This window comes from Gigantopelta aegis, chromosome 9 (assembly GCF_016097555.1).
Source record: "Gigantopelta aegis isolate Gae_Host chromosome 9, Gae_host_genome, whole genome shotgun sequence".
In the NCBI taxonomy this organism is placed as follows: Eukaryota; Metazoa; Mollusca; class Gastropoda; order Neomphalida; family Peltospiridae; genus Gigantopelta; species Gigantopelta aegis.
Window position 1 is genome coordinate 53,870,953 of NC_054707.1, and position 24,463 is coordinate 53,895,415.

Genomic DNA, 24,463 nt, shown 5'->3' on the forward strand with positions numbered 1-24,463 from the left:
TTGTTACATTCACAGTAGGAACTGTTATTTCACTGTGAACATCATTGATCAGTTACCAAGTTTATAATGGATTTGTGTTGTGTTTTTGGGAGAATAAACTAACGTAAAATGATGAATGTTTAATTTTAAATAGAAGATTTTTGTCAAATATGATTTGTATGTCATCTGTGATATGATTGCAGATTTCACGAGGTGAAATATAAATAATATATTTTGAGAAAAAAAAGGAGAGAAATATCACTATTATTTCAACTTAACAAAGTTTATTACATCACTGCATGTAAACATAAACGTCAGATGTTGAATCAAACATTGATTTATTATTCGATGATTATTTTGCTTAATAAATTACTTATTACAAAGGCGTAACGCCCATTATGCACTGTACGCACATGCGTAATGCAAAAGAATCTGGGAATAGGTCGAGGCTATCTGTAATTGGTCTATAAAATATCCTCTTCCCTTTTCCAGTCATTAAGTTTCCCCAATAAAGCAATTCTGACCATTGTTGAGCTGTTTTTCGCAAAGTTTGAAAATTCATTTGATGCATTAATTTGTGAATAAGTCTTTGTGTTCCACAACCAGTTTAAACAATTTTCTTGGGGGGGGGGGGAAGAGACCCCGGAAACCCTGCTCCGGCACACGTCGACGTGCGTAATGCTACAACATTTTCTGGCTGTATTATACCAAATCAAAACATTTTAACTTTCAAAATGACATTGTTTTCATTAATAATTTATTAAAACTCCATGCATGGTTCGAAATGCAGCATACTGCTGAAATTCCCATGGCCAAACTGACCATACCATATTTTGCATGTTAGTAATTGCTTATCATACTCTTAACTTCACCCCTGAAACAAAAACAGGCAACAGTTCACACGGTCTTATATTTATTGTGAATGGGTTCTGTTGTTATATTAAGACACTTGTTGAAGTTTGCCTGGTTACCCTACCTTCTGGAGGTAATTCCACCCTCGCCCCCCAATCTCCATTGGTCTAGACCAAATAGTCTTACCCTCTCATTTGCCAAATTTGAGGCCTGTCCATGTCTAAGTTTATTACACACTTTCAGAAAGCACATATTAAATGTTTTTCTTTCTAATAAAAATAATTTGTTACTACTGATGATTATAATCAACAATCAAGCCAATTCTTTCTTTCTATTCTTTACAAAGTCTTCTAGAATGTCATCGAGAAAGTTGTACTGTGATTCTTTTAACAACGCCCCTATCAGACTGTTGAGGTCTTCGCCGCTCGTCATGAAGTGGTCGAGGTTAAACAAGCTGTAGTTTATGCGGTGGTCCGTGATTCGGTCCTGGTTAAAGTTGTAGGTTCGGATTTTCTCTGAACGTCCAGCAGTCCCGACCTGTATCTTCCTGTCAGCCTTGTACTTCATCTGCTGACTAGCCAGTTCTTTTTCGTAAATTCTAAACAAACAAAGCATAATGAAACTTTAATTATGGTTATATAGCAATGGACATTTACATAAGGACAACAGAGATAATTAGAGTTAGTTTGTTTTGTTTAAATTTTTTAATTTATAACATTTTGTAAAACTTTTGAGATTAAATAATTTGTACTTCTTGAAATAACATGTGAAACACCACAAGAAAATGACATGTGTCCCATTCTAATTTGGCCACATTTTGATATTTATCTAACACTCAGAGTTATTGTGAGATCTAAGAAGTCTGTATTTTAAAATATTTTATAATAATTTTAAGTTACTAACAATTTACTCTCACCTTGATCTAAGCATCTGCAAGGCTAATGTTTTATTGTTAATCTGAGATCTCTGTAAGTGACTAACAATTTACTCTCACCATGATCCAAGTATCTGCAAGGCTAATGTTGTATTGTTAATCTGAGATCTCTGTAAGTGACTAACAATTTACTCTCACCATGATCCAAGTATCTGCAAGGCTAATGTTTTATTGTTAATCTGAGATCTCTGTAAGTGACTAACAATTTACTCTCACCATGATCCAAGTATCTGCGAGGCTAATGTTTTATTGTTAATCTGAGATCTCTGTAAGTGACTAACAATTTACTCTCACCTTGATCTAAGTATATGCAAGGCTAATGTTTTATTCTTAATCTGAGATCTCTGTAAGTGACTAACAATTCACTCTCGCCTTGATCTAAGCATCTGCAAGGCTAATGTTTTATTCTTAATCTGAGATCTCTGTAAGTGACTAACAATTTACCTTGACCTGAGTATCTGCAAGGCTAATGCTTTATTCTTAATCTGAGATCTCTCCTGCTGACACTCGGCCACCATACCTGAAACACAGAGCTTAATATTGTTGCCAAAAGAAATGCCAGTCTGAAAATAAACTCTTTTAAGGGCAGTAATTGCTTCTGCTTCCCATTATGCCTGCAGCTAAGAATCACTCATATGGAAATCACTCCCCAGCATTACTCCCAACAAAATCTAGCAGTATTCATTATCATTCTTCTGCCATTCATTTTGTTGTTGTTGTTGCTAATCTTAAGTAATAGACTGTGAACACCCCAAATATTAACAAACACAGTTGGAAAGATGGCTTGTGGTAAAAAAAAAAGCTGCCACAATATACAATCTTGTTTTTACATACTAAAACTTTAATTTAAAATTTAGCCCACCAGTATTGGAACCAAAAAGTATTTACACCCCCCCAAAAAAACCCCTCAAACCCAACAACAAAAAGACAGTTAAAATAGTTTTTGATATGTATTAATTAAAATGTAATAGTCCAATAGGCCACTACATTTTAGAGCCATTTCTTTAATAATAGCAAATAGCTACTGTAACTACTATATTTATTTAGAGACAGGAAGAGCTAGGGGCCATATTTTCGAAGCCATCTTAGTGCTACGAAATTGTAAAACCATCATAATCTATGTTACCATAGCGTGTGCTGTAGTGACGTCATAACCTAAGATGGTTTTATGATTTTTAACACTAAGATAACTTCCAAAATCCCTAGCCAGGGTATTAATTTTATAATTTACTACTAAGATTCTGTAAACATTAAGCAGCCATTTTGTTAATAATAGCAAATAACTACTCTAACTACTGTATTTAGAGAGCAAGAGCCAGGGTATTAATTTTATAAATTTATAAATTATAACTACTACTTGAGATTCTGTAGACATTAAGTGCTGGTAGTTTACACAGTACCCGTGGGCAGGTGGGTGATCCTCACAGCACTGTCCGTGGTGTTGACGTGCTGACCTCCCTTCCCACTCGCCTTAAACGTCTCCACTCGGAGGTCTCGTGACTGGATGACAACTTCTATCTGAAAAATATGGAATATTAATTATGTTTAACAACAGGTGAAAACCTTTCAAATTACCACTGTGAGGTGTCTAACACATGCTTATTGTTAGCTCTGACACTTGCCAGATTCTACAATTAAGAATTTTAGAAACAATTGGCAAATTTTACTTTAAGTTGGCGAAATAATTTCATGTAATGATTATTAGAGTACTTAACCTGATCTCTCACCAAGTGCATTTATATGACCCCACCTACCCGAATTATTGTTCTGTCCTTGTGTCAATTAGGTCACTTCAAATTCACAATCAGTATGATCTAAAATTAAAAGTTGCATGTATTCTGTACTGTTCTAGACTGATATCTGGACACCAATGCATAGCATACCACCAGTAGTAGTAGTAGTACCACTGGTTGCATAAGTTCACACAACCAAACAATCAGTTACCTAAATAAAAATGATGTGAAGCGACTTTTGGTTACATATCATTTTGAAATATTGTCCCATGTATTAAAAATTCTATGACATTTTTCAGGCACAAACAAGAACATCTGCAAATTCCACAATTTTCTGGGACTTCAGTAATTCAGATAAACCCTGGAGGTAAGTTTATCGCAGTGATCTTTTGGATCTATTTTGACACGGGTTCCGCACCACCTACTTCTGTTGGCTGTGGGAGAACTGAGACAGTCATAGTGCTAGTGTGAATTCGTCCAGCTTTTTCCGTCTTTGGCACCCGCTGCACTCTGTGAACACCACTCTCAAACTTTAACAGTCGGTAAACACCCACACCACACACTGATGCCGACGCTTTACGCAGACCACCTAAAGTCAAAGTAGTTTTAAAAGATTACATGACAGACTGACAATACATAAGAAAATTAAAACGTAATAATCCATCTGTCTGGTATTTTAATCTGTATCCAGTTGTCTGTGTTTGTATGTCTGTCTATAACTATATGTACATTACTTTGATTTATCAAAGAAAACAATTTACATCCACTCATCCACCTCCATCTGATTACAGTAGGTGTACCACATAATTTGCTAAATGTCTGTCTGTAACTATAGGTAGGTATCTAAAACAAACATTCTGCAGAATTATATGTCTGTTTTCTACAATAAACCTTTTTGGTGCACTGTAATAAACTTCCCTAGGTGCAACTATAGACCAAGTTTCAAGTCCTAGGACTTATAATTTGTGAGAAACTGATTCAAATCTGAAACTTTTAACGTTAAATGTCGTCACTCCACAATGAAGAGACAAAACCAAGAACTTTTTCAGTCTGGTTACAACATAATTTTGCCTGCCTGTCTGCCCTAATGTTAGATAAGTATTAATTCTTTTTTATAGTTTTATGAATCAGACTACACCAAAAATTTTAAGAATAGAATAGAATGTTTAATGACACTCTGTTTTTAAAGTATCTTGAACAAGACATAACAGTGAAATTACTATTATAGCAAACTATACAACTGTATTATCACAAGATAATCATATTAAACCTTGTTCAGATATGTCAGAGTTGATAATCTCGAAGGACCAGCCCTTCCAGTGGGAGTACACTTGGTACAAGTCAAACATTTCTCCCGCAAACAGCATCGCCTCTTGACCTCCGACCCCTGCATTGATCTCCAGAATAATGTCATTCTTGTCAACTTGCTCATATCCCACCATAAGATCAATGAGCTAAAACATAAAATGTGCTACAATGGTTATATCTGAACAAAACAGTACATTTGCCTTGACTACCTTGGTTAGTATGCGAGAGAAAACACACTGACCCATTCTCCAAATGACATCATTTTACTAGCAGCATTTCAAAAAAATTTGCTCTTAATATGGCCTCTTACGTATGCAGGTGGGATTTAGCTGTCAATTGAGTGCTCGCTTGAGGTGTTTGCATCGCAGGATCAAACCACCTCGGTGGAATCATTCAACTGATTGGGTATTTTCTCGTTCCAACCAGTGCACCACAACTGGTCAAAGGCCATGGTATGTTCTTTCCTGTTTATTGGAAAAGTGCATATAAAAGATCCCTTGCTGCATTAGAAAAAATGTAACAGGTTTCTTCTGATGACTACGAGTCAGAATTACCAAATGTTTGAAATCCAATAGTCGATGTGATGTCATTGAACAAAACAAACAATCTTCTTCTTTTTTTGTATGCTCAAGCACAAAAACATGATGGTACGTACCATGGCATTTCCATTTTAAATCAATTTTTGTGCTTACATCCAATTACGGTCAGAGCATGCCGTCCTGGGCACAAACCTCAGCTATCTGGGCTGTCTGTTCAGGACAGTGGATTAATGGATGCTTATTAGTGTTTGTTTGTTTTGTTTAAAGACACCACAAGAGCACATTGATTCACCAATCATCGGCTATTGGATATCAAACATTTGATAATTCTGACATAGTCTTAAAGAAGAAACCAGCTAAATTTTTCCATTAGTAGAAAGGGATCTTTTATATGTACTATTCCACAGACAGGATAGCACATACCACAGCCTTTGTTATACCAGTCATGGTGCACTGGATGGAATGAGAAATAGTCCAATGGGCCGACTGATGGGGATCAATCCTAGACAAACCGCTTATCAAGTAAGTGTTTTACCACAGGGCTATGTCCTGTCTTGTTAGTGATTAAAGTTAAAGTTTGTTTTGTTTAATGACACCAATAAAGCACATTGATTAATTAATCATCAAACATTTACAAATTCTAAAACATGTTACATTTTCCTATTAGTAGCAAAGGATTTTTTATATGCACCATCCCACAAACAGGACAGCACATACCAATCATGGGGTCATTGGTTAGGACAGGAAAAACCAAATACGTCTGCCAAGGTGGTTTGATCCTATGACCCAAACACCGTAAGCGAGCGCTCTAACGACTGAGGTAAATCATGAGTGAGAAGTAGGCGTCAGTTGAAACCCACTGCTCCCACACAGGCTACTCAATTGACATCACTGGTGTGTCATTAACATTCATTAATTCATGTGTTTTTTCGTGTTTATTTCTACCTGTAATTGTAACTGCTCCATCTGTCTGATGCAGTCTTCTCGTTCTGTCTCAGCCATGTGCTTCAACTCGGTGTCTGATGTAGATAAATCTGTAATGTAGAATTAGAACATTGAAATTGTGACATCAGAATAAAAACTAGAATGTAGAAAACAGTACTTCCACAAACTTTATATATACCGGTATATATGTACGGTCAAATAAAAGATATATGATGTACATATATATAAATAGAACTCTTATCTGAAGACAGTTTACAGGTATTAGTGAGTATCACTATGTAAATGTATTTCTTGTTCCAGCCAGTGCACCACGACTGGTATATTAAAGGCTGTGGTATGTGTTATCCTGTATGTGGGATGGTGCATATAAAAGATCCCTTGCTGCTAATCAGAAAGAGTAGCTCATGAAGTGGCGACAGCTGGTTTTATCTCTCGTTAACTGTGTGGTCCTTAACCATATGTCCGACGCCATATAACTGTAATTAAATGTGTTGAGTGCATCATTAAATAAATCATTTCCTTCCTTCCATGTAAATGTATACTCAACAACAAAAGAAACGCGAATATTAATATAGTTTTCTTTAATTATTTAAAATCATTCAGTTTAAATCTCGTTACTTTTTGAGTCTGTTAAAACGGCAAAGACGTGTGCATATTTTAGGCCCATTTTGACAGTCTATATACCAAATTCATTTTATTTCTTTTGATGTTCAGTATATATATGAATAGAATGCTCTGAGATAAAGACACTGTATACAGTTTTGTTTTGTTTGACGAAACCACTAGAGCACATTGATTTATTAATCATTGGCTATTGGATGTCAACCTTTTGGTAATTCTGACACATAGTCTAAGAGAGAAAACCCACTACATTTTTCATTAGCAGCAAGAAAGAAAGAAATGATTTATTTAATGATGCACTCAACGCATTTTATTTACGGTTATATGGCATCAGACATATGGTTAAGGACCAAACAGATATTGAGAGAGGAAACCTGCTGTTACCACTTCATAGGCTACTCTTTTCAATTAGCAGCAAAGGATCTTTTATATGCACCATCCCACAGATAGGGTAGTACATACCATGGCCTTTGATATGCCAGTCGTGGTGCATTGGCTGAAACGAGAAATAGCCCAATGGGCCCAATGACGGGGATCGATCCCACACCGACCGTGCATCAAGCGAGCGCTGTCCCACTGGGCTATGTCCCGCCCTTCATTAGTGGCAAAGGATCTTTTATATGCACCATCTCACAAACAAGATAACACATACCACAGCCTTTGAGATACCAGTCCTTGTGCACTAGCTTGAACGAGAAATAGCCCAATGGGCACCAACCGTGCATCAGGCAAGCACTTTACCACTGGGCTATGCCCCACCCCTTGACATTCATACATATCATCTTTTATTAACTAAGTCTTACCATTTACTTACCTGACACAAGAACATCAAGTTCCTCAATCTGTTTATCCAGCTTCTCCAACTCCCTGATCACCGACACAAGGGGCGTCAACTGAACGATGCGACTGTTTAGCTCCTTCACATTAACGTCTTGCTCTGATGTCTGGTTCGACAAAATCCTATTGATGTGCTCAAACTCGGACAGTAGGCTGTCGAGGTACTGCTTGAATGTCGGGTTCTTGTGGATGTCAAACCTCTCGGGAAGTGCTTCCCGATGAAAGCACCGACATTGTAACCACTCTGGATGGGGTACAGGTAGTGACTGGCTACATGTTTTTGGTAAAATACATGCACGTAACCATGGTAATGACTGTATTCCTGTGTGGTAATGTCTAATACAATACGCTGTAGGAGTATATTTTTGTGACGAGAACAACTTATTGAATGTTCTGTTTTCTGAGGTTTGAAATACACCGGAACACAAATCTGTATAGTTCAAAGAGTTGGGTATTTTTGGTTCAGCCGGCAAGTTATAAGTCTGTTTTAAACATTCCACTTTCTCGCTGTCAAATGCAAAGCCTGTTTTATGTAGTAATTTTAACTTTTCGTTTGCAGTTTCTTGCCTACAATTTTCACCAGGTCTAAAAGCAGCAGTTTTAAATATTCTAATTGACTTGCTGCAGTTGTCTGAAGCAACAAACTTCAAATCTGATGACATCTGTTTGGCGATATGTTTATCTCCAAGATAAATGGAACAGACTGAACCTTGAAGAAGGCAACTTTGCTTACTGAAGCAATTTCCAAGAATGTTGCTTCTGCATGATACACTCTGAACAATTTGCTTTACATGATGTATGCAAGCAGGGCGAAAAGAATAAATGGGGTGTGACATCAGTTTTGTTGATGTAAATGTTCTTGCTAGACAGGCAGTACTCATACTGACTATAAGAAGACTTATTCAGCCAAGGTACATACTACTATCCGATATCCAGATGACTTCAAATCTGGGGAAAGAAAATGCATAACCTCAGTTTTTAAAAATGCGTTAAAACTAGAAATGTTGGGCTAAATTTAGTCTGTTTGTGTCTGACATGTATGTAACTGCATACATTTACAATGCTTAGACGCCTAAGAAAAAAAAGAAAATTTGGGCCATAATATTTACACAAACAAACAGAAAAATGGAATGACTTTACCCAAGCATTGTTTAACAATCCAGCCAATACATTTAGTCCAAGTAATTATGCTCATGTTTAGTCTGGTCTGTCACTGTCTTAAGTAGCTTGAGGACGCGTTCTGCTACCCACACTGTCACAGAGACTTAAGCAACTGAACCGGTTGTTTAACACTACAAGAAAACAGTCTGATAAACTGTTCACCTTCTCCTTCTCCTCTGTTCTTTACAAATATTTATATTTTCACAGGTTTAATGTACAATAGTTTCACATTTTTCAACACTAAATACACATCTTGTACTTTCTAAAATGTCCATGTTGACCAGCTAATATTTCAATTGCATAATGTAGGGGAAAGTCTTTATATAGGCTACACCTGTTGACCAATGATCAGGGCTCACCCTGTCCAGTGCCAAATTAGCCAACTGCTAATTTTTATACAAAGTGGCTACAACATTTAGTAGTTGGCTAATAAAATATTCCTTAAATTAACCACATTTTAATAATTTTCAAGTAAATTATCTACAATTATGAAAACTGGCAAAACCAAAAGTTGTTCCAGTGTGAGCCCTGAATGATGGCAATCTCATTTGTTAAACAATATATACATCATGATCATAATAATAATAATTTAATATATGGACTCTTCGGCATGAATTTTCAGTGGTTAGTTTTTGGGTTTAGGTTAATCTTTAGAGCCTTTGATATTACTAGTTACGCGGTTTTTTGCCAGGCGTACAGGATTATACGCCCCTGCAAAATCTGTATTTCATGAGTTGCAGCCGAAGGAAATACAGATTTTGGAGGGGCGTACGATCCCATACACCTGTAAAAAAACACCCACTGAACGAATTTATTACCTTTTAGATCTTTGTTTTATAATTAAACTAAAATTACATTAACAGTCAAACTTTTAAATAAAGTACACACACATTTTGAGTTTGAGTTTAATAACATAACATAACAACAAATTCCTCAAAATATATTGGATTTTTTTTGTTAACAAATAACTATGCAAGGTATTACTGATTTTTTGTTAGCTGTTTGGGTATTAAGAGTGTCAACAAGGATTCCGGGTGGTTCTACCCTGAAATCATTTCTAACCCTGTTTCGCGAAGGGAGATAACTCTTAGTACCTTATTATCTTATATGTTTTAAACGTTTATGATCATAAAAATATTTGTTGTGTTGTACTAACTTGTAGAACCTGTAAAAAAGCATGTCAAGTCATTATTTAAAATATGTTCGTGATAATTAGTCCAACACGGTCACTGATTATGCAATGCTATTTTCATAATATTGTAGCATTAGCTTTTAATACGCGAAAAACTACAATCTAGCACATTTTTTGGCCAAAAGTGCTCAAGATTACTTCAAATAAACAGTAAAAAAAATATTCACGAATTGTCGTATTCCCACTGAAGGCCATTCATAATGAATTCAAGACTTTTTAAGAAATTTAATATTTTGTTGGACTCATCTGCAATTTCAATTTGGTATTTTCGTACAGCCAGTCGAGCAAGTCACGTGACATTTCGTACACCCCGGTAAATGCTGTATTTTTCAGCAAATCCTGTATTTTCCGGCCAATGACATGGTGTACTTGTGGTATGCATCACCTATTAAGTAATCAAAACGCATGAAATTGATCTAAAAGGTAATAAAGAGGGGTGTGGGTTGAACTCTTTCCAAATCCTCTTATATTAACGTAGTTTATGTATATTAAAAATAAATATTAATATACAAAGGCTAGGTAAAACAATTTTCCGAAATCTTGCTATCCACGAAAATACATAGTAATCATCAACGAAAAGGTCTTTGACATGGGACAAATTTCCGATAAGTGGCAACATTTTGGTATTAAAATCAGAAATGAAATCACACCTGATAGATCGAATATTAAATAAAATACGTTAAAAAAATAATTAAGTCACGTTTAACTTTCATGGCCGCAGACATATTTATTTCTCCGTTCCCTATTGTTTCCTCCAATGCTTGGAGACCCACATCAGAAGTATTTTTGATGTACAAATTACTTCACAAAATTATGAAATAAATAAACAGTATATTTTATTTATAATAGCAACCACATTCAACATATTTGATAAAGCATGAACCCGTACCTGTAGTCTATAGCAATACACGTATTCTCGCCGGAAAGAACAATTTGTACACAAATGAAAACTGGATGCTCTTATAAAGAGGAGCATGTTAGAACAGAAGAACAACATGTCGGCGAAAAGAAAAGCGGATTGTCAGGTGCCGGCTGAAGAAACCGATCAGCTCACGATTAGACCGCTGTGAGTTTTTAAGGGGTTCATTTTTTTTTCACTTGGAAGGACTTTCCTTTGGCACTGTCACTAACCCTAAATATTTATGATAAGTATTTATAATGTTCTTTATACGTGACAATGCCAAAGAAAAGTCCAACCTCCATTATGTAGCGACGAGCAAGCCAAGGGCCGCTACTCTAAACGCATTTTTCCGTTTTGACAAAATCGCGTCTCAGATTACATGCATTTTTCTCCAGCCTTACGTACATTAACGACTGGGGTAATCATGGGAAGTGTGCCGAATATGTAAACTAGGGTGATGAATGTATTAAATCACGTGACTCTGCCATTTTAGTGTGAAGTAGATATTGACGAATTTTTTTTTACAAATATTGATAAACACTTTAAAGGCATTTAATCTTCCAGACGCAATTTCATATGTTTATAATATGATGGGAAATACTTTTAACAAATGATATTCACCAGTGACATATTTTAAAACAACCGTATTCATAGTTTGTTTATTTATAAAACGTTGGTACCGAGTAGTTATGGTGACCGGAAAAATACCTTGCAAGGGACATAACTTCTCTGGAATACCTTGCAAGGGACATAACTTATCTGGACGTACACGCCACTAATGGTAGTTGTGTTTCTTGATAATAGCTGTATACTTCCATGAATGATATATAAATAACGTGGTAGACATTCAATAAAGCTTTTATAAGTTTAATTAATACCAAATTAGTTTGTTTTTGAAGAATAAATCACATTGAAAAAATATTGAGCCAATGAGGACCAAAACATTTTTGTATAATGTTCAACAGAAATAAAAATAATATAATATACAGCCATTAGCCAAACGTTTTCAGTGATACAGTTGTAGAACACAATTGCACACTTTGGTTCAAAATGTACTCCTTTTTTTCTCTCTCTCTCTCTTTCGCCCATTTTTTTTTTTTTTTTTTGGGGGGGGGGGGGGGGGGGGGTGTCTTTGGAACACCGAGTGTGAACAAAAGAAATTGTAGATTTTTTTACATAAATTAAAATCCAATATAGTAATTGGCCAAAAATTTCAATATTAGTAATTTTTGTTGCATTTGTATACATCCACTAACAAATTATTGAGTGACGGTCACTGTGTGGCAAAAACATGTTGCATAGTGTTTCAGAAATTGATATGTAATACACCAACATGGCCAAATGTATGTCTTTTATCATACCGTACTCCTTGATCGTGAGATACTCGTATGATTTTTGGTAACAGACTGATATGAACATTTTGATATTGATCATGAGGGATTCACTGCAAATTTCTCAAGCAACTAATAATTAAACAACATACTTCTATATTCATGATTAGCTTGTATTATTTTGTTTGTCATTGTTATACCTGCACTTGTATGTATTTTGCAAAATATAAATTGGTGCTTTTCAAACAAACTATTTAAGATACGAACATCAGGAATATAATCATCATATTTAATGTTCAAGACAAAAAGTTTAACATATTATTTAAAATGACAAAACAATTGTTCATACATACAACTAGCAAAACTGTGATTCTTGTTTCATTTCTGTTTACTACTAAAAACATGCTTGTTTTATTTAGGTATTGAAACTATTTCCTCGTTCCAGCCAGTGCACCACAACTGGTATATTAAAGGCTGTGTATGTGCTATCCTGTCTGTTGGAAAGTGCATATAAAAGATCCCTTGTTGCTAATGGAAACATGTAGCAGGTTTCCTCTCTAAGACTATATGTCAAAATTACCACGTCTGAAATCTAATAGCCGATGATTAATAAATCAGTGTGCTCTTGTGGTGTCGTTAACCAAAACAAACTTTAAACTTTGAAACCATTTTTATTTGTTCATCCTGTAATGTTGTCTTAAGTCATAATAACTAGGACTTTAAAATAATTCTGATATCAAAACTCGATTCATAATCTTGTAACATGATGCTTTCACAATCAACTGCTGCTTGTAAACAGTCTTTCAGCAAACTGAACCAGCTAAAAACAAAGCAAAGAAATAGAATGTCTCAGAAAACTCTTCAGTCTCTGCTGTGCATTATGCTTCTTGGCCCTGAAATAGAAAGTTTTGATCCAGAAGAAAGTATTCAACACTAGATTGAGTGTGCAAAATGTATACACCATGTAAATGGACACAGTCTTCCTACTGTGAATTCCTGTGGTGGCCATGTGGAAGAGTTGTTGGAACTTGATTAATTATTTTTGACCTTTGGATAAATTTGATGACATGGTTTATATTCTTGTGTTTTATGCTCTTGCTTGTCTGGCCTAAAATGAAAGTTACAACATGATTTAATTGTTTGTTTCATTTTACTGTTATATTTGTAAATTTGTAATGTTACAAATTATATAAAAATTCCAGTTATAATTGATTAGGAATTTGGGCTAATGCTTTCTCCTGGTGGGCTAGTGGTTTTTGCAAACCCACTAGCCCTGTGGCTAGTGACCTTTCAAAACATTTGTCATATTCGGTCTTGTTTAATGCATGTTTTGTTTGTGTGTGTGTGTGTGTGTGTGAATAGCTATATATAAAGTACTGTGTGCAACCGAATTGCAAATGCATGTACTGTTGGTGATGCGAAAGTCTTTCAGCTCAATAAATACATACATAAACGTTTGATTTGTCCCATAGTATGGTTTCACATTACGTAGACATATATACCAATAAATAAACAGTTTAGTAAATTTGTATGAGTATTAGTAAATTTTATCACCAATTATTTATATATCCTTAGTAGAAATAATATATATAATTTGATTATTAATATGTAGCAACACTATAAGAACTTTTCACTTTTCGACATTTCACATACACAATTTTGGCAGACGGGTCACATGTTTGACAGGGAGCTAAAAATACAGGGAGTGACTAAACATATTGAAATTGTGAGGATAGTTTGATGAGATAACAAGTAAAATTGTCATATTTTTTTGTTTTTGTTATACTGCTTCGTTTAAGTGTGATACGGTGAAGACGCGTTTTTGCCAAAACCTCGAAATTAGCCTATGCAATACCTGTGAAATCGTCATTTTTCCGACTATAAAAAAGAGGTTTTTCTATGAAAAATTAAAACTTTTTGTTTATTTTCCTTCTAATTAGGTCTATTTGCTTCAGTTTACATAAAAAAAAGTTTTTAAAAAAGTATTAAAAAAAATGCTTGCTCTATGCTACATTATGATTATCCACCTTGCTCTTGGGGTATTGAGTTAGAGATATCAACTGAATTTTGCATTAAAGGGACACACCCTAGTTACGGCTAGTTGTTAACCATTACGGTGTTGTTTTTCGCTATTAAACCCATTTTTTCATAAATAAAATTGCACTTTACTTACCGTTTATTATTTAGAATATACATTTCCATTCACCTAAAGTGTTTTTTGGTAATCCTGGTAATCCTGGTTTTTGTAATACCACAAAATGCATTTTTCGTATTTCATAAAATGGCACGGGCTTCTGAGAGAAAAAACGTTGAGCAGACAAGGTCTAATCTATTTTTAGAGGGGATATTTCCATTTCAATGTCACAGACGTTGGTATACCACGTGACCGTTATCATTTTGGTTCGGTTTGTTTTCTCGTGCACGGTTCGTGCAATCAACATCCGATTTGTTGTTGTTCATTTGTGAGATTTTTCTTCACAGTTCGTGAACATTTTCAGTGACAAGTAAGTGTCTCAATACAAAACGTTACAAACCCTTAAAACCAATAATTTTGTTAAGTCTTACGATATCTGGAGAGGGGATACAGCCAGGACAGAACAGTTGGAACATGTCCAGGAGAGGTGAAAGGAACGCACCCCAAGTCTGTGCGCACTCTGTGAAATTTGTCGTGACGTAGGCATTGTTGTGTATCGAGCGACATCTACCGGTGACATCAGAATACTAACTTTCAAAATTATTTCAAGCAAATGGGACATGGGTATTCCCATGGTATTTATCGATATAAAACCTGCTTTTTCACTCCATTTGATAAAAACGTGATCTAAGTGTGTTACAGGTTTGTAGATTAACCAAATTATAATTTATTTTCGCTGGATGGAACTAGGGTGTGCGGCTTTAAACACAAACAATGTAGTGTTAAGGTCTGGATTCAAACTCCAGACCATCGGGACTAGCCAAGTGCTTCAACCACTCGGCCACTCAATCACTCAGTCACAGTGTATCAACAAGAGACTATGCATTTTAATACTTATAAATCTCATAGGGTGTGTTTTGATGGGAGGAACTGAACATCTATAGAATAAAACAAACCTTTAGTCCCATAATGCCTCATTCTCAGTCTTCTGTGTTATATTTTCTCTTAATTTTATATGTTTTTCTTTAATTTGTTGATAATTTAAACTTACAGTTAATGAAAAAAGTGGAATGCACAAGTACAAATATAAAAATATGTGCTGACACAGTGACAGGGTGGACATACTATATATTTATAATTATATATATCATCTGTTGATCTGTTTTGATGATAGACCTGTTTTGGTGGTTGCATTGATTGCGTGTGCACAACAGTACATACATTTGAAGATTCTGTCATTGTTAACTTTATTTGGGGAAAGTAAACAAATATTCAGGCCCAATTCTAGCCTGTGAAAATGAAGGGTTTTTGGACCTTTTAAAAACAATCACACAACAGAATCTGATGTCAACTCAAGACAACAGCTCAAATAACCCTTATTGGTTTATGGTTTAACTTCGGCGCCAGACTGTACATGTTACACTGTTTGCAGTGACCAGTCATGCATTATGTAGTTCTCAGCCAAGTTAATTTCAGTAATGTCAGAAAATACTCATTTATTTAGTACTTTCATTTCAACGTAACAGTGACATATTAATTTACATTTTATTTAATACTATTGTGTTTTAATGAAAATATTTAATTGTTATACTTACACATTTTAACTGGAAGTAGTTGTATTTGATAACAAAATATTATGATTCAAACCGAGTGTCTAATTTGGAGCTTTTCCAAATGATCGTGGAACATTACAAGATTTACCGATAAATGTTCACTTTGCCTATTTTTATTCCATTTCTCCCCTTTATCGGGGAAGGGTAAAGTGACTTCTACTTTTTCAATTATAGATTAGGGCCTGATATCTAAACAAAAATCATCTGTGTGGCACTTTTTTCAAGTTTGTTTTGTCTATTGGTATTCAAGAAGGATGTAAGGCGTAAAAAAATTTGTTTGTGTCTTTCCGGTTTCCCGACCGACCCTACTTTTACGCTGCAACCCTAACATTTTGACTACCAAAAAAAACAACCCCAACATCTATCATGATTTTTGCAGACAGGTTATATGCAGTATGTCAAGAAAACGGTTTAAAAAAAAAAAAAAAAGTTCCTACCTACATACTCTATTTTTTCCAGAGATGAAACCTGAAACTCATATATATTTGTTTGGCCTAAGGAAGGTTTTTTTTTTTTTTTAATAGTAATACTAATATATTTTAAACATTCATTATTACAAAAAAGTTTAATATGTTCACAAATATATTGAGACTAAATTTGTTTTCATTGTTTTATTTTCTGGACCAACAATACAGGTATAGATTTTATACAGATTTTATGTTGTGATACGTATATCATAAGCCAATGAAGTGGATATCATCACCATGTTGTATCGTTACACCATATTAAATATTGTTTTAAAAATGTTTTTTTAATCAACACTGTTCTCTTCTTGATGCTTCTATTTTGATACCAGTAGATCAGGGCTCACCCTGGATCAAAATACCTGTAGCCAAAATATTAGCCAAATGGAATTTTTATTAGCCATATTGAAAATGCTTTAGCCAAATTTGTTTTACGCAGTACAGTATAGAGTATTTATATATGAAAATGTATCTTTTTCAGCTAAATAGGAATAACAAAACCTCAATGGGGGTTGGGGCAGTTAATATATTACTTCGATTTTTCAGCGTGGGTGGGGTTGGAATGGGGTTATACAATATCTTCAGAGTTTGAAGCCAGTACCCATACACCCACCCCCACTTCTAAGGCCTATGACATTAAATTAACAAACATACAGAAATATCGGGGTGGGTGGATGTTTATGGAGGGTGTTGTTTTTTCTTTCTTCCTTTTTTCCCAAATAATTTTTTTAGAGCTCATTATTTCTTTAAATAGCAATCTTTATGTTAGTTTGAATTGCTTTTTTCTGCTTTTTTTTTAAGTGACCCATCAATTCCCCACTCCAAACAATTCCATAATTTGTGCCATGTTGTTGCTGTTGATTTCAGCGTCGTATTAAATGCTTGTTGTGATTTATGCTTACAAAATACCTCGGCTAAGAATGCCGACTCCACAGTATACTCCATTTAATTCATTTGTAAAACTAATTTTATTCAGTGTATATTTAACTGCAATTTGTACAATTTAAATACTGCATGTTCATTTCCGGCGATCGCGATCTGCATGCGTGCTCGCGACCATGGGTATGAACTTAACAAAGACAAAGGAATAAACAAAAAATGCAGTTAGGTATTCATTGATGCGAACAACTGGTTTTTCTACAAATTTACATCAAGATTTACTTTAGCGTAATCGTATTGCTTAATGTCCGCAACGATGTCTCTTGACACGCGGGTGTCGGCTGACTCTGAAGCGTGACATAATTATATTCGCACCGAGAGCTGTCCTCAGTTCAGCCAATGAACGTTCTTCATAACGTTCGCGAACTATTTGATTGATGTTCGTCGTGTCCATTTGGTTTAACGTGAAGCGTACAAACCAGTCTAGCGAACGTTTTGTTTTCGTTCGGTCTGGCTGAACTCAGCCCTTGAGACTGCCTACATGTCTTTCGGCCCTGAACTGGCATGTTTATTCAAATTGACACCCATTGTCAGTCTGTTTTTATTACTTTGGTTCAAAGATTTTACAAAGTAAAAATAACAAGTTACAGATCTTCCAGACATTGCTGTCATGCATGCCGTTAAAATTAATAACCGTGATTATTAAAATAAGCAAACATTATAAGGCCTACGCTGTATTCTGCATGACACCGTTTCTCGTTACCGGTCGCGAGATGGCTATTATGCTAATCTGGGGCGGATCCAGCTTTTCTGATTGGAGGGGGGGGGGGGGGGGGGTCCAAGACAAAAAGGGCACCATAACATTATAAAAAGGCACTATTGAAAAATTACACACGGTTCACATGGACCATAATATAATAGTGCTACAACAGGGACGCTGGCAGATGTATTCTACAGTGTTCTATACATTGACAGAAAATGCCAATATTTTATAATATTAAATTACTGTGGTATTTGAACAAATCAAAACGGTTATGATTGTTCAAATATCACGTGAGTTATACTGCGCTTGCGCAAATCTAATATTTTTGTGCAGGCAGCGGGAGCCCTCTAATCTTTTGAAAATAATAATTTTACAAAACTAAATAAATTTGTAAAATTCCTAAATAAAAGGGGCACTTCTCAAATTTAAGGGGGGGGGGTGGGTCCGGACACCTTGGACCCCCCTCTAGACCCGCCCCGAATATTTGGTAGTATTATTATGTTTGAGGTGTCGGATAGATTATGTAACCGTTTGTTCACATCAGAAGACAGAAAATGGCTGAGCCAAAATTTTAGCCACTTGCAAATTTTATTAGCCATTTTTTGTTAAAAATTAGCCAATGGCTAATTTGGCTACCGACAGCGCGAGCCCTGGTACATATACAATATATGATCATCATTATAATTATTGTATTTGGAATTCAAATATTTAGACATGATTAACAAATAATAATATAGTATATTTTTATTTTCTTCATGTTTCTAGAGGGTCAGGACAGGAAGTAGGTCGATCATGTCATCTTTTGGAGTTCAAGGGCAAAAGAATAATGGTATGTATTAATAGGACAAATTAATTATGGTACCTGCTTGTGCATCAATACACAGTGCATGTAGAATGTTTATAAAATCCACTAGCCATGAGATCAGTACAGCAAAAGTATTATGGTCCAGAGGGTAAAACCAGTTGAAGTACTTATTAGGGATTGAGTATCACTAGGATTATAAAATCTTCTAACATTATACATCATATACTTTTGTTTATTTCATTTTTTGTCACACATATGCCTTAAGCTATAATTAATTTAATAATGGATTGAAAAAAACTCATTATCAGTTAACTCTTTACAGGGCTAGCTCTGGGTCTACAAAATATTTCGCCAAATTCTTATTCAACTTAAAACATTGCAGAAACCCAGTTATTTTGCAATGAAATATCAATTATTATATAAAATTATTTCGCAAAATTAAAATAAAATTCGCCAATTGTTTTTGAAATTCGCAATTGGCAAATTTGGTGAGTGCCAGAGCTAGCCCTGGTTTAAATGAGTCATGTAACAGTTTTATTATTTAAAAAACTTAACTTTACTACAGTATTAAAAATTCTAATCAGTAGAAAATATGGTATATATACAGACTGTTGTAACTTGTTCAGTGTGTAAATCTCAAAATGGGGGGTGGGGGGTAGCCCAGTGGTACAGCGCTTGCTCGGTGTGGGATTGATCCCCTTCGGTGGGCCCATTGGGCTATTTCTCGTCACAGCCAGTGCACCATGACTGGTATATCAAAGGCCATGGTATGTACTACCCTGTCTGTGGAATAGTGCATATAAAAGATCCCTTGCTGCTAATCGAAAAGAGTAGCTCATGAAGTGGCGACAGCGGGTTTCCTCTCTCAATATCTGTGTGGTCCTTAACCATATGTCTGATGCCATATAACCATAAATAAAATGTGTTGAGTGCATTGTTAAATAAAAGATTTCTTTCTTTCTTAAACCTTTTAATTTAAGTCTAGTCTCCAGACTTAAATTACATGTTCTTTACATTGGTAAAACTTGCGTATAGACTTTAAAAGTTTTATAAGCAGAATATTTATTAAATTTTATTTTTATTTTTGTTCTATGACAGCTGGATTGTGGGATCCACCCTGGAATGAATGGATATGCATCTCTGCCGTTTCTTGACCTGGCAGACGTTGAAGACATTGACTTGCTTCTCATTAGCCAGTGAGTCCCAATTCCTAGGTTACCATGCTCAATTTTACACAATTAAATGTTGTTATCTCAATATTCCATGATATCATGAAGTCGGAAAATTGTCCCATGACATAATTTTCATCAAAAACTACTACAATATCGTATTTATTTTGACCTGCCCTTTAACAAAATTACACATTTGAGATCATATAACCTTTTTTATAAATTGCAAGATTAAGTAGATAATCAACTTCATGCAAGTTTGATAGTATTGATTAAGTTACACAAATATAATTAACATAACCAAATAATTAGCTATGTATGTAAAAAGTCATATGAACCAACTTGATTAATTAAAAATTTTAAATATTGTCTTCTGTGAAATGTTTCAGTTTTCACTTGGATCACTGTGGTGCTCTGCCCTATCTGTTGGAGAAGACAGCATTTAAAGGGCGATGTTTCATGACACACGCTAGCAAAGCCATTTACCGATGGCTGCTGTCTGATTACGTCAAAGTCAGGTAATAAAATTACTAAATTACATATTTTAGTTATTATTAGCTGTGTACTATTCTTCAGTTAGGTGTGATTTACTTTGCTATAAAAAATGTTTTATCCTGTAATAACTATATATTGGCAGGAATGATGACTAGATACATTTTTACATTTGTGGTCAATGACCAAAAATGTAGGTCACATGACATCGCCAGTTATTCTCTATTAATACAGTTGTTGTACATGCCGTATTGTTTGGCCTTTCAAATGGAAACATTTATAAATATGGGCTAAGATTCACACTGTTTTTGTTTTAAAAACAAAAACTATATGAACCATAAATTTCAATGGATTATCAAATAATTTTTGAGCAAAATAATATCTCACTTTACTTATAAATATGCATTTAGTTTTCACTGTTAAGTTTAATAGTCCAACTTTGTTTATATTAACTTGTTAATTAATGTTTTCCAGTAATATAGCCACAGAAGATATGCTGTATGCTGAAAAAGATATTGAAAGCAGCATGAATAAAATAGAAACAGTGAACTTTCATCAGGTAATCACGATATCATAATGTGTTACTGTCAGTTGGTTAACTGTTTCAGTGCTTGATCACCATGAAGTAGATGTTGCTAAGGAACTGAGATATCCTTATAAGTTGATCATAAACATGGTGATGCAGGTGCAGGGCCCAAGGGGGTTGGGTTTCGGGGGTCAAAAACATTCTCCACCTCTTTTTTTCCTTCTTTTTTTAATGTATTTTTGGTGGCAGCATGTCTAGACCCCCTACATAAATTCCTGACACAAACATCCAGTAAGAGTTTAAATTGAAAATAACAACACTCAATTAAAGCTGTTAGTATATTTTAATATTTAAGTATTATGAATCCATGTTAAATTTCTTTACATTTTGGCCATTCTTTAATTTGAATTTGGTTGAGATTAGGTCACACAAAAATACATTGTTAGACATGATAAAGAGATCTAGGTAATACTTTTCCAGCAGTGGTGTCAGCATCAACTTTTGCAATTACCTCAACAACAAGTTTTGCAGTTGACTCCATTTCTCACAGACTTTTAAGACCTAGACAAATGTGAAACTTGGTTTATAGTTACATCTATGAATGTTCATCTCAATGCTTGTTTAAAAAAAAAAAATGTATTAAAAAAAAAACCCAATTAATAATTGTTTACAATTTTTGTTTAACATGCATTGAGATGACCATCAATGTATGCGGTTGTTGGCAACACTGAAAAAATGTATGGTAGATGAGACAGTTAATTCTGCAGAATTCATGTTAAACATAAATAAATAATTAGAGTAGCTATTTGAGCGTAGCTATTTGTTATGTAAGATTAGCATGTACATATTACATTCAGTTTGTGTTGCATGCACTTGTTTTAATTTTCTTTCAGGAGACTGATGTGAATGGTATTAAGTTCTGGTGCTACAATGCTGGTCATGTGCTTGGTGCAGCCATGTTTATGATAGAAATAGCTGGTGTTAAGGCAAGTACATCTGTGAATCTACATGAGTGGATGCAAGATTTTTCTTCAGGGTTGGTGTAACATTTAAATGGGTCACCTTCAGTATTCAGGGAGGGGATACAACATTTAAAAAAGGCACCTACTGTGTTCAAAAGCACACTAATATGTGTTATCTATGTGGTAATCCTCCACAAAAATATCAAGCTGACCAAGATATTACATGTTCTCCACTAAAAACCAATAAATACTTTTGTCCACCATGGTTTGGTGATTACTGCTTCTTCTTTAACTTCAGATATATTTATCCATATCTTCTACACCTTGTTATAGAAAGTTTGACATGGGTGAAACTTTGAAACTGTTTCAGGTTTTATACACTGGAGACTATTCTCGACAAGAAGATCGGCATTTAATGGCAGCAGAGATTCCGAACGTCCGTCCTGATGTTGTTATAATTGTAAGTATTAACACTTAACAGAAATAATTGTAACTGTTATGATACATGTAGCATCTGTTTAACATGTGTTTAGATAAGTTGAACACAAAATAACTTGCTTGTAGTAGTGGTCTATATTATGTCGAGGGCTGAGGACAGGAGCCCATATTTTTTAAGCTATCTTAGAGCTACAATATCATTAAGTGAGTGCCGTAGTGACGTCATAGCCTGCAACTGTTACGATATCTTAGTGCTAAGATAGCTTCGAAAATCTGTAGCCACTCTTTGCAAATTTATTTTTATAAATTATGGTGGTCGCTTAATTACTTTTGTATGCCTGCTATAGTACTGTAAAATACTTTATTTTTGTGTTTTTCGTGTTTGAATAAAATTCTTAAAAATAAAGTCCACACGCAATTAAAGGCTGACGAAAATTGGACAAATTTGAAAAAAATTAAAGAAAAATTAGTCTTGGTCCAAGATCTTGTTAGTTTCTGTCACTGGACTAGTAGTAACGATGCAACACTTAAAATTTTAAATTAAAAAAAATATATATATATATAATATACAAAATATATTATACGGTAATAAACAATACTATGTTTTGTATGGTTTTCTTTTGTAAGTGCTGGCAGTGAAAGCAACATGCATGTGTTTAAAAAATGGAAGTAAACATCACAGTATGTTAAAATGTGGAAGTGAAAATAATCCAGGGTGGGCTTCTACAGCGATAGTATACTCATAGTTCATATTGGGCCTTTACATTAAAGTGTTGGTCAATCACAAACCGTAGTGAATGAGTATTTTAACAGTAATAAATATTATTTAAATCAAATTTGAGCTAGCATTGCGCCTTCACATTTCGTTTTGTTGTCGGGTTCGTTTTTAATAACACGGTTGAGGATTACAAAAAAGTGCACAGGATAGCCGAAGCACCTTGCGTAAGCTTACTGCATTTTGTAAATAATAAACGTCAAAATTATGACTTCAGTACTGGTACTTCAGTTGGGTTTTTTTATTGGAGAAAGGCATGGCAGATTAGCAAAAATAAATGCTCGTGAACTGACTCATTTTCATTAAATCGCAAAAAATTTAAAAATGTTCTGGCATTTCCCTTGATTATTTAATTGTTTTGTAATTTTGAAACACTGTTTTTCAGGAATCTACATATGGTACTCATCTGCATGAAAACCGTGAAGACAGAGAACTCCGATTTACTGGTCTAGTTCACGATATCGTCAACAGAGGGGGTCGGTGTTTAGTTCCAGTGTTTGCTCTAGGAAGAGCTCAAGAATTGTTGTTAATTTTAGGTAGGTATGAAACTCTGTAATGAACTCTAATAAACTGAGTAGATGTGTCCATATCCTTTGCAGTTTCTCTTCATTTAAAGGCCAATAATAAAAACTATGAAATTGTGAGATAAGTAAAGGAATGGAATATTTGTTTAATGACAATCACACATTTTAAACTGGTGTCTAGTATATAGTTATTCTGACACATTGAGAGAAAGGTTGAAAGACAGAAAACCTGCTTTTTTTTAGATAGATTATTCCTACTAATAAAGTAGAAAACGACAATACATACCATGGCCTTTGATGTACCAGTCATGGATGATTGATTGGGATTGAAAAAACCCAAGTCATCTGAGTGCGATCGATCCAGTGATTCAACACATCTTTGGAGAGCACTCTACACCCACTTCTGGTGACATAACTACAAGTGTTCCAATTGGAGATACTATATTACTAACAGAGATACTAACCATTACGAATTTGGTGGAATCATTACGAATTTAAAACATAGATTACGCTATTATGATTGTCTTGTCAAAATTCTGATTTTTTTTAATTTGGTGTCGGATCGTATTTTGGAAGGCACAAATGT

General features: G+C 34.7%; 2 protein-coding genes across 4 annotated transcripts in view; one reads left to right on the plus strand and one right to left on the minus strand.

Annotated features, from left to right (window-relative positions):
- Positions 1-11,126, minus strand: LOC121380524 (peptide chain release factor 1-like, mitochondrial). Of its 2 annotated transcripts, none has more exons than XM_041509369.1 (8): positions 10,991-11,126; positions 7,726-8,696; positions 6,291-6,379; positions 4,769-4,952; positions 3,924-4,087; positions 3,166-3,283; positions 2,210-2,285; positions 1-1,429 (listed from the first exon to the last, which is right to left on the minus strand). In XM_041509369.1, the coding sequence occupies exons 2-8, from the start codon at positions 8,627-8,629 to the stop codon at positions 1,144-1,146; spliced, it is 1,821 nt and encodes a 606-aa protein (XP_041365303.1). In that variant the 5' UTR covers positions 8,630-8,696; positions 10,991-11,126; the 3' UTR covers positions 1-1,143. The 2 variants fall into 2 exon arrangements, with proteins under 2 accessions (XP_041365303.1, XP_041365304.1); XM_041509370.1 differs by lacking the exon at positions 10,991-11,126 and adding an exon at positions 10,752-10,852.
- Positions 11,004-24,463, plus strand: part of LOC121380523 (cleavage and polyadenylation specificity factor subunit 3-like) — a 26,665-nt gene continuing 13,205 nt past the window's right edge. The window contains exons 1-8 of one of the 2 annotated variants that reach the window (XM_041509367.1): positions 11,004-11,167; positions 18,952-19,015; positions 20,090-20,187; positions 20,550-20,678; positions 21,127-21,211; positions 22,072-22,164; positions 22,511-22,600; positions 23,739-23,889. In XM_041509367.1, the coding sequence (XP_041365301.1) occupies positions 11,076-11,167; positions 18,952-19,015; positions 20,090-20,187; positions 20,550-20,678; positions 21,127-21,211; positions 22,072-22,164; positions 22,511-22,600; positions 23,739-23,889 (802 nt within the window). In that variant the 5' untranslated portion in view covers positions 11,004-11,075. The remainder of the gene's footprint in view (positions 11,168-18,951; positions 19,016-20,089; positions 20,188-20,549; positions 20,679-21,126; positions 21,212-22,071; positions 22,165-22,510; positions 22,601-23,738; positions 23,890-24,463) is intronic. The other variant, XM_041509366.1, reaches the window with a different exon arrangement.

Bases quoted from the DNA above. Each gene is read 5' to 3' on its own strand.
- LOC121380524 (XM_041509369.1), bottom strand. From the start codon at position 8,629: ATGAGTACTGCCTGTCTAGCAAGAACATTTACATCAACAAAACTGATG. The intron at 6,380-7,725 runs GTAAGTAAATGG...TCTACATTACAG, and splicing joins ACTTGATGTTCTTGTGTCAG to ATTTATCTACATCAGACACC. The intron at 4,953-6,290 runs GTAGAAATAAAC...TTTATGTTTTAG, and splicing joins TGGAGCAGTTACAATTACAG to CTCATTGATCTTATGGTGGG.